Raw genomic sequence first — 13,712 nt, forward strand, 5'->3', positions numbered from 1 at the left:
TTACACAGTGCAGGTGATGGTGGATGACATACCACAGGACATGGCTGATCCAGTCCTGGAGGCCCCTGCTCTCCTTTCTCTCCTTTTAGACCCCTTTTCCCCAGCAAGCCTCTTTCACCCTGAAAGGAAAAAAAAAAAGAAAAAAAGCACTATATAATGGTACACACTATTAAGCCACCACACATGATGTCATGATGGACAAAAATGTGCAATGTGAGTGTTTCTCTTTTTGACCTTTTCTCCTCGTTCGCCTTTATCACCCTTGTCTCCTCGGAGGCCTGGGAAGCCCTGTGTGGCGAGACAGAAGGTCAGTAAGCGCAATATAACCCTATATAATATTAGTTATATAATGCTATATGATTATGTCCAAAGTCTACTCACATCTAATCCAGGTTCTCCATGTTTTCCCTGTTAGAACAAAATAATATAAATATTTGAAGTAGGAAGAACAATGTTTCCTGAATATAATACCAAAAATACATTCAAGTCAATTATGGCTTTGGAAAGACTGACCTTTTCACCTTTTGCACCTGGTAGACCCACTAATCCATTAGAGCCAGGATAACCTTGAAGACCCTGAAAACAGTCAACGAGGACAAAATCAGACTCGTCCAGTGGACACTAATAAGTTACATTTATATAGCGCCTTTCTCAAACTCAAGGTCGCTTAGATCAGAAAAAAAACACAGAGTTGCTAAAGAGTGATGAGTTTATGCACTGGTGGAGAAATGTTCATGAAACAGAAAGGTTTTGAGATGAGATTTGAAGAAAGGAAGAGAAGAGAAGAGCAGTCACGGAGAGGTTGAGGAAGGGAATTCCAGAGCTTGGGGGCCGTGGCACTGAAGGACCTGCCACCCAGGGTAGAGAATCTAGTGTGAGGAACAGCAAGGAGATTATGGCTAGAGGATCTGAGAGAGCGGGATGGAATGTAAGGGGTCAGGAGTTCACAGATGTAAGAAGGAGCAAGGTTATGGAGAGCTTTGAAGGTGAGTAGTAAGATTTTATATTTAATTCTGGACAGAACAGGTAGCCAGTGAAGCTGAGAAAGAATGGGGGTGATATGAGCAGATGGTTTGGTATGAGTGATGAGTCTCGCTGCAGAGTTCTGAATGTATTGTAGTCTTTGAAGGGATTTAGTGGGGGGCCAATGAGAAGGGAGTTACAATAATCTAGGCGGGACATAATGAAGGAGTGGACCAACATTTGAACATCACTAGTGGAAAGAAAGGGGCAAAGGCGGGCAATGTTCCGGAGGTAGAAGAAAGCAATCTTGGTGAGGGATTTAATGTGGGGATCAAAGTTGAGTGAGGGGTCAAGCAATATTCCAAGGTTTCTAACAACAGGTGAAGATTTAACAAGTGCACCGTTGATGTTAAGACTGAAAATGGACAATGAAGATTTGGGGCCAATAAGCATGATTTCTGTTTTATCTGTGTTGTTTTAGAAAGTTATTCTGCATCCACAACTTTAGGTCTGATAGACAGTCATTGAGGGAACTGGGAGGGGGGTCAGTTGGGGAGGATGTAGTGAGATATAATTAGATGTCATCAGTGGAGCAATGGAAGTTAAGACCATGGTTACAAATAATTTGGCCAAGGGGCAGGATGTATATAAGGAAAAGGAGGGGCCCAAGAACAGACCCCTGGGGGACACCACGAGTAATAGGGGACATGGAGGACCCAGTGTGACAAACTGTCATCTGTTGGTGAGGTAGGACCAAAACCACTGGAGGACTATGTCTGTGATACCAATATCGGACAGACGGGAAACGAGTGCGTCATGATTGACGGTGTCAAATGCAGCAGATAAGTCAAGGAGAATGAACCACTATCATCAGACAGGAGGAGGTCATTTACCACTCGCAGGAGAGCAGTCTCTGTACTGTGATGTGTGCGGAAACCAGATTGAAAGGGCTTATACAGATAGTTTTCAATGAGAAAGGAATGAAGTTGTGAAGCAACCACTCTTTCCAGTATTTTTGCTAAAAAGGGGAGGTTGGAGATCGGTCGATAATTAGACAGAGAGGTTGGATTTAAATCAGACTTCTTTAAAATGGTAGTAATTGCAGCCGTTTTGAGGGCAGTGGGAACAATACCAGAGTTGAGGCATGAATTAACCAACAATGCAATTGGTTCACAGATGACTGTGGAGACAGCCTTGAGTACAGGAGGTGGGGCAGGGTCAAGCTGATATGAGGAGGAGTTAGACTTAGCAATGATATTAGAGACAGAAAGGGAGTCAACAGTTGTGAAGTGAGTGAGTTTAGGGCCCAGAGGAAGAGAATAGGGCGAGAAAAATAGAGCAGTAGGTTGAAAGCACTGGTAAATTTGGTTAATTTTGTCTTCCAAGAAATTTAAGAAAGCCTGACACTGTTCAGCTGTCTTGGGGCAGGCTCAGGAGGTTTGAGAAGTTTATCAACAGTCCTAAACAGTGTTTTCGGCCTAGACTTAGAACCACTTATGATTAATGAGTAGTAGTTAGAACGGGCAACATTTAAGGCATCCCTATACTTATGAATGTGCTCAGTGTAGAGCAACGAGTGGACGGTAAGACCGGTTTCCTTGTGCAAGCGCTCTTCATTACTCTGAGCTCAGGGGTGAACCAGGGACAGGTGTGGGTGACAGGGACAAGCCTATTCTTTACAGAATAGACCTTATTTGAAGATGTCCTTATGCATTGCTCCTGGACAGTTATTTAGCATTCATATATAACCATTGTGAGGCTTACCCGTAACCCTTGTGGACCTTTCTCTCCAACATCCCCCTTCTCTCCTTTCATTGCCTCACCTGGCTCCCCCTGAGTTAAAATACATGCACCTAGTTACATCTATCTTGCCATGAGTCCAAAACGAAACAAAAAACAACCCTGTCCTTTAAAATGAATTTGCTCATTCTCATTTCAAACTGCTATTTCACGTGTACCTTTTGGCCAGGTATTCCATGATGGCCCTGAGAACGAATGAGATAAAATTATGGTGTTATGTTTTGTACACTGAGCCTTATTTGCTAAAGAATGGTTGTATCTGAAAACAGAATGAAAAGCACCGATATAATTATTTACCATTATTCCTTGAGGGCCAGGTGGTCCTGGAGGACCTGGTAATGCAATAATCTGTGCCTGAAAGGACATTTTTGACATCATAAAGACAACACAAAAGAAGCACAATCATCAAAAAGACAACAAAACAACTGAACATAATAATTTGCATTTGTCATAAAGTGAATACATGGATGCAAGTGAAAGTTATCTGGTTTTATTAAAACCAATGGAGCAGGGAAAAAAAAACCCAGAAGAGCTTTTTAATAAAATGCATATTAATGAATTCCACACACAAGATTGTCCTCAATCCTGGAGTCTCCTTTTTCTCCTTTTTGCCCATCAACTCCCTGAAATAATCATGAAAATTTTAATCAGTATTCTTCTCTTTTATTTAAAAGAAAAACAATCTTTTCTTTACAATATGACATTTACTTTGTATCATTTGTCACTTTCTATCATATACATTGCATAACACTGACCATTGGCCCAGGTTGGCCCATCTCTCCTCTCTCTCCCTTTTCTCCTGTCTCCCCAGGTTCTCCTCTATCCCCCCTTTCTCCTTTTGAACCCTGTGAGAATAGCGGTGGATTACCAGGTCAAGATATAAAGTCTTTAACCATACGTTGCACATAAGAAATCCTACAATACGTTATATATGATTGACTGTACCTGTCTGCCTTCAGATCCAGGAATCCCAGGAGAGCCCATCTCTCCCTGTTAACATATTACATTTCAGTGGCTAAATAAAAAGGTTATAAAGGTAACTAAATTAAATGCATTGCTTTGGGGTCATTTCTGTTGAGTAGATAGATTTGTATAACAGTGTACCATTGTCTGAATTAGTGGTATACGTATACACTGGGGCAGCATGGTGGTGTAGTGGTTAGCGCTGTCGCCTCATAGCAAGAAGGTCCGGGTTCGAGCCCCGTGGCCGGCGAGGGCCTTTCTGTGTGGAGTTTGCATGTTCTCCCCGTGTCAGCGTAGGTTTCCTCCGGGTGCTCCGGTTTCCCCCACAGTCCAAAGACATGCAGGTTAGGTTAACTGGTGACTCTAAAGTGAGTGTGAATGGTTGTCTGTGTCTATGTGTCTGACCTGGCGACTTGTCCAGGGTGTACCCCGCCTTTCGCCCATAGTCAGCTGGGATAGGCTCCAGCTTGCCTGCGACCCTGTAGAACAGGATAAAGCGGCTACAGATAATGAGATGAGACGTATACACTGTATAGAAGGTTGGAAATAAGTATTTCTCTTGGTACAGTGACCCCCTTAAGGATAGCATACTTTTTTTAAAGAGATGCAGATGAAAAGAGAATAGTATTTCAACTTTATTTTGTAACACAGGTTAAGCGCAATCCTCAGAAAAAAAAATCCACTTAAAAACAGCTCTTCCATAGTCACATAATTTAATATTTACATTGCTTGTCCAGCATTATACTGTGCTTAGTGACATCCTTGTTGGTAATATGAAGTTGATGGCAGATCAGTTGCAGAACTGAGATAAATGATGGTTATGATTAAATCAACAGCTCCTACCACTTCTCTTTTGGTGTGAGTCAATGTGGAAAAGAGATGAGGGCAGGCTGCTTGCATGTAGCTGATGCTACAATTTAGACCACTTTAATGAGAACGTGTTGTTGGGGAGACAGTTGGGTGTCAGGTGGCAACCAGTATATAGTACATACAGTGGTGCTTGAAAGTTTGTGAACCCGTTAGAATTTTCTATATTTCTGCATAAATATGACCCAAAACATCATCAGATTTTCACACAAGTCCTAAAAGTAGATAAAGAGAACCCAGTTAAACAAATGAGACAAAAATATTATACTTGGTCATTTTGGGGGCAAAGGATCCCTGGAGGAGTAGCACCTTTCTGGTTGGCCTTAAACAATATGACGTCCCAGATAGGTCTCCCCATATCCAGCGTTATGTGATGCGCAATATATTGCCATTTGTTATTAGCTAGTGGTCACACCTCCTAGCCTCTCACATGACGAAGACCGTACGCAGTGGCTCTTAGTGCTGCCCCTAGTATTGCAGAACACGATGGATCTAGGGAAGACAACCCCGATATAAAATCAGACAGGTGATGTGTGGACCTGCGACCCCATCACTTAATCTAAATTTTTCGCATTGTAAAGTTTATACTAGTGCTGTCAAGCGATTAAAATATTTAATCGCGATTAATGTCGCGACTGTCATAGTTAACTCGCGATTAATCGCAATTTAATCGCACATTTTTGTCACATAAAAAAACCATTGTAATTCTCTTATCAGCATAAAAAAGTGAATGGGCTTGCTTTATACCAGGGCTTTGAACCAGAATTTTTTTCCTATTGGTTCGTTCCGAACAGAAACGGAATTTTAACGTTTCCGGTTTTGGGTTCCACCATTAAATAGACGTTCCCGAACCGGTTAGAACAAAAAAATTTCATTCCCGGAACGGTTAATTACGTTCCCTGTCAGCTGTTTAACAAATGGCTATAAAATTATGTCTCTGTCTCATCCAGCTTAAGCCAAATGTAGGCTAATTCTATTACAACCTTCATTAAATAAGACAAGAAATAATTCAAAACAATTATTATTTCAAATGTTGGCGATTTGGATTCTCAGTATGTCTTCCCATCTACACAAACAGAAAAAGTGCCAAAAATGAAAAGATAATTCGTTTAGTGTGTTACCAAAGGCTAGTCAGGCCCTATAGAGGGCTACCGCATGACGTCACCGCGCCGCGAGATTTTGTTAGGCACCATATTGGAAGACCAAGTACACATCTATGCAAGTACATACATTCATAAAACAAACTACACCTGAAATGTAGCCAGGGCCGGTTCTGCCCTAATCTGGACCCGGGTGCAACATCGCGCAACCCCGCGCCTAAATCAGGACAACCATCACATAACTATAACTATAAACATTTTATATAAACTATTTTAACTAAATGGGCTATAATAAATAAGCCTGCAGGCAGCCACGGCGGGCTGCCTCAGAAAAGTAACCATTCAATGACACAACTGAAAGCCTGCAGCCACAGCGGGCTGCCTCAGAAAAGTAACCATTTGTCCTACCTTAAAACTCATTTTGCATTTTCTGCCTCCTTTTTTGTATTTTCAACCCTCCGTTTATTTTCTTTCCTTTTCTGAAAACCCGATTTGTGTCCAGACATTTTGTTCTGCTACCAACGAACTAACTCGTCAGGTCTCGTCTCTCGAGCCCGCGATGATTCCCGTGGGAAGGGCAACAATTGATACATTTTAACAAACAGCCAATAGGGAGGTTGCATCGTTCAGGCTCTTCTTTGCTCAGACACTCAGTAATTCACTTACTCACTTATCACGTGGAGACATGATAGTAGTCCACCTTCCCGCTCTCTCCATTCAATCAGCGAACGTCACACAGGAAGTGAACCCCAGCGGGTCATAGAAACTTGCGCAGGAGAAGAATGACTTATTTGTAGGCTACAGAAACTTTGAGGAACGAAATAAAAACCGGTATTAACCGGTTACCATTATTTTTAATAAGCGTTTCTGTTCCGGAACATAAAAAATAATAAAGTTTCTGGTTTCGTTTCTGTTCCATGTGAAATAGAAAAAGTTCCCGGTTTTCGTTTTCGTTCCTTGAACCGGTTCAAAGCCCTGCTTTATACCAATGTTTTTTTTATTGCAAAGCATAACACGTCTTGACACAGCCACTGCAAAGTGAAACCCAAGCCGAGCACCAGCGCGGGGCTAGCAAGAGAACCATGAGTGAAGTGATCTACTGCTTGAGAGAGATAGGTTACACAGTGACGGTAGGCTTGACTTGCTTGATTATAATATAAAGTACACTATTATATTAACTTTAAGTTGTTCGTTGATAAATATTGCATTGAATCTGATCTTTACTGTTTCAGCTCACTTAATACATTTTGTACTTTTACACTTTCTGCCTGTTGATGCATCGCGCTGTCCAATCAGAGGCGGCCAAATTTGCATATTACAGGAAGGATTTCTGGGATAGCATTGAGTTTACAGTTCAGAGGGATCTGGCTTCTTTAGACGCTGTCTTCTTAAAACTGAATAAATATTTAAAAAGAGCCAAATGAGCCAGTCTTTTGAACGGCTCTTTTCAAAGAACGGATCACAAAGATGCGGATCCCATCAAAGAGCCATAAATCCCATCTCTACTAGCGCGCCCTGCCCACGCTGGTTCTTTGGGGGAGGAGGGCAGAGGACTCTGGCTGTGCGGGGCATTACAGTCTAGCTGCTATCGGTTTTCTAAGCAAAGTCTCTGCAAGTTCCTGGCAGTTTCAAAAGCTTATGAAAAACCTACATCATGTCACAGAGCGTTAATCTCGCGATAAAAAAATTATCGCCGTTAAAATTGAGTCAAGTTAACGCGTTAATAACGCGACATTTTTGACAGCACTAGTTTATACGTTATGGAAAGTACAACTACGGTAAATCCTATACTTCCAGTCCCGGGAGTGGACAGGAATCCAGTCATCGGAGGTGGTGCTGTCCAGCCGTCAGGAGGAGTGTATGATGGTGGGTCCTTAAATCCTCAAGGAAGGGGGTCGCCTGATCTCGGCACCAACCGCGAGGCTCTATTGCGTTGCAGGAAAACCTGTTTTATGGCTACCTTTAACGCATGTACACTTTGAGATAACTCTAAGGCAAAGGAACTGGCTTACTGTGCTGGCTCACTTGGCATTGAGATACTTGGAATCCAAGAACACCGACTAGTCCATCAAGATAAACTTGTCTTCAGTAATATCGAAAATTGCTACCTCGTCACTACATCTGCATGGAGGAATGATGCACAGGCTTCGGTGGGAGGGGTTGGCCTCCTACTTAGTAAACGGGCAAAGAAAGCGCTGTGCGATACTCGATCATACTCACCACGAATTCTGCTTTCAGTGTTCTCGGGTAATCCTGCCACCACAGTTATAGTCGCCTACTCACCCACAAATGTGTTGGAAACAAGCGATATAGAGCAATTCTATAATGACCTTCCCCAAGCAATTCGCGATGCGCCAGCGCACAACTTTCTTGTCATCTTGGGAGACTTCAATGCCAGGCTGGGTCCAGAGGTCGCGCGTTTTCCCTTTCATGATGCAACCAATAGAAATGATCAATACCTTTCAGATCTCATGACTGAAAATAATCTCATAGCAGCTAACACCAGCTTTAAGAAGCGCATTGGTAAGAGATGGACCTTCTCGGATCGAGCCACTCTGGCTAAGCGACAACTCGACTATATCCTGGTCAGAAGTAAATGGCGCAACAGTGTTCTGAACGCTGAGTCCTACTGTATAACAACTTCGATAGCCTTGGCTCTGACCATCGACTAGTTTCTATGAGAGTTCGACTTAGTCTTTGAGTACCCAAACAGAAATCTAAACCCGTCTGCTACGATTAGAGATGCTTCGCTGGTACACCTAGTATGCAAGATCAGTACAGTGTGCAGGTCAAAAACCGCTTAGATCTCTTAGATAACACTGGCGACCCCACTATGAGATACCAGCACTTTATGGATGCCAACAAAGAAGCTGCCGAAGTCTGTGTTCCCAAACAGGTGAAATCAAAAAAGGAGCTTAGATCCCTGCATCCTGATGTCATAGCAGCCAGAGGCAAACTGAACAAGATCCATTCTGAGAGAACCGCAGCAAGCAGTGAGAATCGGGATGAGTTGAACTATACCCTGGACTGCGCCAGAAAGGATCTTTATGCAGTATACGATCGTCTCCAAGCTGAATACCTGGAGGAAAAAGCAAAAAGGGTGGAGACAGCGGATGCCAATAGGCAGTATAGAGAGGCCTGGGAGGTCATAAATGAAATCAGTGGCCGTAGGAAGAAGGCTTTACACGGACGAATTGCTGGAAGCAGCCCAGAGGAGCGAGTGTCAATTTGGTATAATCATTTTAAGAACCTGCTCGGTAACCCTCCCCCTGTGGAAGATCCTGATGATGACATACCAGTAGTCCTCACAGATATAGATATCCACGATGGTCCATTTACCGCTGAAGAATACGCCCGTGTCAAGAAGACCCTCAGACAGGGAAAAAGTGCTGGTCCGGACAACATTCCATCTGAAGTTGTGAAATATTGTGATCTTCATAAAATCATACTGGACTTTTGTAACCAGGCACTACTAGAGGGAAGCAAACCGAAGCAGTGGTCCCTCTCTAACATTCTCCCAGTTCCTAAGACGGGTAATCTATCAATCGCAGACAACTATCGAGGTATCAGTCTCACCTGCGTCATTGCCAAGATCTACAACCGTATCATTCTCAATTGTATACGTGATCCTATTGACCCCTACCTCAGAGATAACCAAAATGGATTCAGAGAAAATCGGTCAACTTTAAGTCATATTCTTGCTCTACGAAGAATACTTGAGGATGCTTGTAAAAACAACTTGACATGCGTACTCACATTCCTGGATTTCAGAAAAGCCTTTGATTCCATCCGCCGGGGTAAAATGATAAAGATCCTCAAGGCCTATGTCATCCCTGAAAGACTGCTTGGAGCAATCAACGCGATGTATTCTGACACTCGAGCAAAGGTCGTGACCCCGGATGGGGAGTCGGAAGAATTCGAGATCTCTGCGGGCGTGTTGCAAGGGGATACCCTTGCCCCTTACCTATTTGTGATAGTTCTCGATTTCACCCTCCGTAAAGCCATCGACGAACGAGAGCTTGATCTGGGTTTCACAATAACACCAAGATGGTCACGCAGAAACCCTGAAAAGACCGTAACAGACCTGGACTTTGCCGATGACATTGCTCTCCTATCCAATGACTTCGATCAGGCTCAGAGGCTGCTGTTTAGCATCGAGAAAGAATGCAATCGCATTGGCCTAGTCCTAAATGACAGGAAGACCAAAGTCATCATTTGTAATTTGTCATCTTCTGCTTCTGGTCCACTGGTAACCAGTGAGGGAAATGCTATCGAGGAGGTCAAAGATTTTAAATATCTTGGCTCTTGGGTCAACTCGACTGAACAAGATCTAAAAGTCAGGAAAGCCCTTGCCTGGAAAGTGCTCAGTGACTTAAGTACAATCTGGAAGTCAAGTGTCTCCCAGGATCTAAAGATCAGGCTCTTCGTGACGACAGTAGAGTCAGTTCTACTCTACGGGTGCGAGTGTTGGTCTCTGACATCGACTCTTGAAGTCACTCGATGGTGCCTACACTCGTATGCTGCGAACAGCACTTAACATCAGCTGGCAGAGCTTCGTTCCAAATGAAGATCTATACCAGGGGTGTCCAAACTGATCCATAAAGGGCCATGTGGCTGCAGGTTTTCATTCCAGCCATGCAGCAGCACACCTGACTTGGCTCATTCAATCAACTGAACTGTCTTCACACAGTCAAATACTTGCAGCCACACCCACCCTTGATTAAAGGGTGGGTGTGTCAGTTGATTGAATGAGCCAAATCAGGCGTGCTGCTGCATGGCTGGAATGAAAACCTGCAGCCACACGGCCCTTTATGGATCAGTTTGGACACCCCTGATCTATATGGAACGCTCCCCAGAATCTCAGACAAAGTGGCCTGGAGGAGGTTGGGACTCGCCGGCTACTGTTTCCGCCATAAAGAACTACCCGCTGGGGAGCTACTACTCTGGGAGCCTACCCATGGACACAGGAACCCGGGCCGCCCACCAACAACATTCATCAACCGTCTAAAGAAGGACGTTTGTGCAGCGACCACGTCCGAGCTGGGGTCGTGCATGGCTGACCGTGAGGACTGGTCTTCCAGGCGTGTGACTCGGCTGAGGCCGCCCTGAGTGAGTGAATGTGGTCATTTATTTATTGAGGAAAATTATCCAATATTACATATCTGTGAGTGGCAAAAGTATGTGAACCTCTAGGATTAGCAGTTAATTTGAAGGTGAAATTAGAGTCAAGTGTTTTCAATCAATGGGATGACAATCAGGTGTGAGTGGGCACCCTGTTTTATTTAAAGAACAGGGATCTATCAAAGTCTGATCTTCACAACACATGTTTGTGGAAGTGTATCATGGCACGAACAAAGGAGATTTCTGAGGACCTCAGAAAAAGCGTTGTTGATGCTCATCAGGCTGGAAAAGGTTACAAAACCATCTCTAAAGAGTTTGGACTCCACCAATCCACAGTCAGACAGATTGCGTACAAATGGAGGAAATTCAAGACCATTGTTACCCTCCCCAGGAGTGGTCGACCAACAAAGATCACTCCAAGAGCAAGGTGTGTAATAGTTGGCGAGGTCACAAACGATCCCAGGGTAACTTCTAAGCAACTGCAGGCCTCGCTCACATTGGGTAATGTTCATGAGTCCACCATCAGGAGAACATTGAACAACAATGGTGTGCATGGCAGGGTTGCAAGGAGAAAGCCACTGAGCTCCAAAAAGAACATTGCTGTTCATCTGCAGTTTGCTAAGGCCACCCGTTTTTTAGTTCAGAGATTTTTTTCAACATATTTCTGATAATGTCGGTCGAAATAAAAATATTTTTCTATACATCATCAATTTATACCTGTACAAGTACCATACATATGCTCATGAGGCTATCACTAGCCATCAGCCACTTAAAGAAAATCTTGAAAAATATAATACAAATTAGCTGAAAATATATTTCTTCTTTTGATTTACTGTAATGTGGTTAATCAATTTGAAATCCTAGTGCTAGCCTGGCATTCCCAATGACAATTCTTAAGAATGCGCAAATCCTAAGTAGGCACACAACACATTTGTGTGTGTGTATATGTATGTGTGCGCGCGCGTGTTCTAATATAAAACTGGACTAGTATTCCAGTACTTACTTCTCTGAAGGTGTGGGGTCATATGACCGTTGAGCTCTCATTAGCACATCAACGACTGATACCTTTGTGATACTCGGTTCGATAGGACTCTCTCTGGCATCTTCCTCTTCTAATTCTACAGTCAGATACCTGCAGCCAAAATCTCGAACTAACGTTACTGCAGGCATGTTCAGCATGGCCCTGGTTAAATCGCTACCTTCTCTCAGTGAACCAAAGATTCTTTTGATCTTTTCATTGTTTATCTTCAACGCTTGAGAGACGAAATCGCCCACGTTTTGATCGGTGAGACAATGAAAAGATTTTTGTTTACCACGTTATGCTTACATAGAGTTGAGTCAATGGCTCGGAAGCCATGCTGTCAGCATCAGCCATGATCAGCATGAGGTTTATACTGTCATAAAGCGGTCGTAAATCACCCTGTAAAATTTACAACATTCGAATCTAACATTCAAGTGAATACGCAATGTCGTAAATAGTTTCGTTTTCTGACTTGGCTGAAGTGGATATATACAACACATGTTGTCGTTTGTATTTACGATTTTTCCTTTTTACTTGTGACAAATAGGATCTAGTACCGGGGATACAATGCTGTTACAAGAAAAATATGTGACCCCAAAATTTTGTCATTTCTTTTTGTACGTTTCGGCGGTTCAAATAAAAATAAAGATACACACAGACTTTTTATTTTTTCAGCGGTGGTATTTAACTGCCATCAGCAGATCCGTGATCCGAAAAATCTAAAACGAGTCACCTAAAGATGACGTGGACAAGCCAGAAGGTTATTTGAAAAATGTTTTGTGGACGGATGAGACCAAAATAGAACTTTTTGGTTTAAATGAGAAGTGTTATATTTGGAGAAAGGAAAACACTGCATTCCAGCATAAGAACCTGATCCCATCTGTGAAACATGGTGGTGGTAGTATCATGGTTTGGGCCTGTTTTGCTGCATCTGTGCCAGGACGGCTTGCCATCATTGATGGAACAATGAATTCTGAATTATACCAGCAAATTCTAAAGGAAAATGTCAGGACATCTGTCCATGAACTGAATCTCAAGAGAAGGTGGGTCATGCAGCAAGACAACGACCCTAAGCACACAAGTCATTCTGCCAAAGAATGGTTAAAGAAGAATAAAGTTAATGTTTTGGAATGGCCAAGTCAAAGTCCTGACCTTAATCCAATCAAAATGTTGTGGAAGGACCTGAAGCGAGCAATTCATGTGAGGAAACCCACCAACATCCCAGAGTTGAAGCTGTTCTGTACGGATGAATGGGCTAAAATTCCTCCAAGCCGGTGTGCAGGACTGATCAACAGTTACCGGAAACATTTGGTTGCAGTTATTGCTGCACAAGGGGGTCACACCAGATACTGAAAGCAAAGGTTCACATACTTTTGCCACTCACAGATATGTCATATTGGATCATTTTCTTCAATAAATAAATGACCAAGTATAATATTTTTGTCTTATTTGTTTAACTGGGTTCTCTTTATCTACTTTTAGGACTTGTGTGAAAATCTGATGATGTTTTGGGTCATATTTATGCAGAAATATAGAACATTCTAAAGGGTTCATAAACTTTCAAGCACCACTGTAATGTGATTATGTTGCTCCTTTGCCTGTTGATGAAATAAGAGATCATTCTATTTTGCCTATACTATGGGACTGCTTCTGACCACAGGGTACAAAACCTGTGATATCCAATTGTACTGTTATCATACTATGACATTTTCATATTGATCCATGCCAAGTGGGAATCATAAAGAGTAGGAGGAACATTCTCACCTTTACTCCTTGTTCTCCAGGAGGTCCTGGTGGACCAGGTGGGCCCTGTAGGAAAAGTATGTAAAACTAATTAAGTCCGAAAACATCTGATTTTATGTAACAATGCTTGAAAT

At 42.8% G+C, this 13,712-nt stretch overlaps 1 protein-coding gene across 1 annotated transcript in view; it reads right to left on the bottom strand.

Moving 5' to 3' along the window:
• The window catches only part of LOC132895604 (collagen alpha-1(XXIII) chain), a 165,043-nt gene that overhangs the window by 3,968 nt on the left and 147,363 nt on the right, over positions 1-13,712 (bottom strand). Inside the window, exons 18-28 of the mRNA XM_060936369.1 lie at positions 13,600-13,644; positions 3,709-3,753; positions 3,519-3,608; positions 3,333-3,386; positions 3,061-3,117; positions 2,922-2,948; positions 2,728-2,796; positions 514-576; positions 382-408; positions 235-288; positions 33-119 (exon numbers count right to left, since the gene is read on the bottom strand). Coding sequence (XP_060792352.1) covers positions 33-119; positions 235-288; positions 382-408; positions 514-576; positions 2,728-2,796; positions 2,922-2,948; positions 3,061-3,117; positions 3,333-3,386; positions 3,519-3,608; positions 3,709-3,753; positions 13,600-13,644 — 618 coding nt within the window. The remainder of the gene's footprint in view (positions 1-32; positions 120-234; positions 289-381; positions 409-513; positions 577-2,727; positions 2,797-2,921; positions 2,949-3,060; positions 3,118-3,332; positions 3,387-3,518; positions 3,609-3,708; positions 3,754-13,599; positions 13,645-13,712) is intronic.

This window comes from Neoarius graeffei, chromosome 12, assembly GCF_027579695.1.
Source record: "Neoarius graeffei isolate fNeoGra1 chromosome 12, fNeoGra1.pri, whole genome shotgun sequence".
Classification (NCBI taxonomy): Eukaryota; Metazoa; Chordata; class Actinopteri; order Siluriformes; family Ariidae; genus Neoarius; species Neoarius graeffei.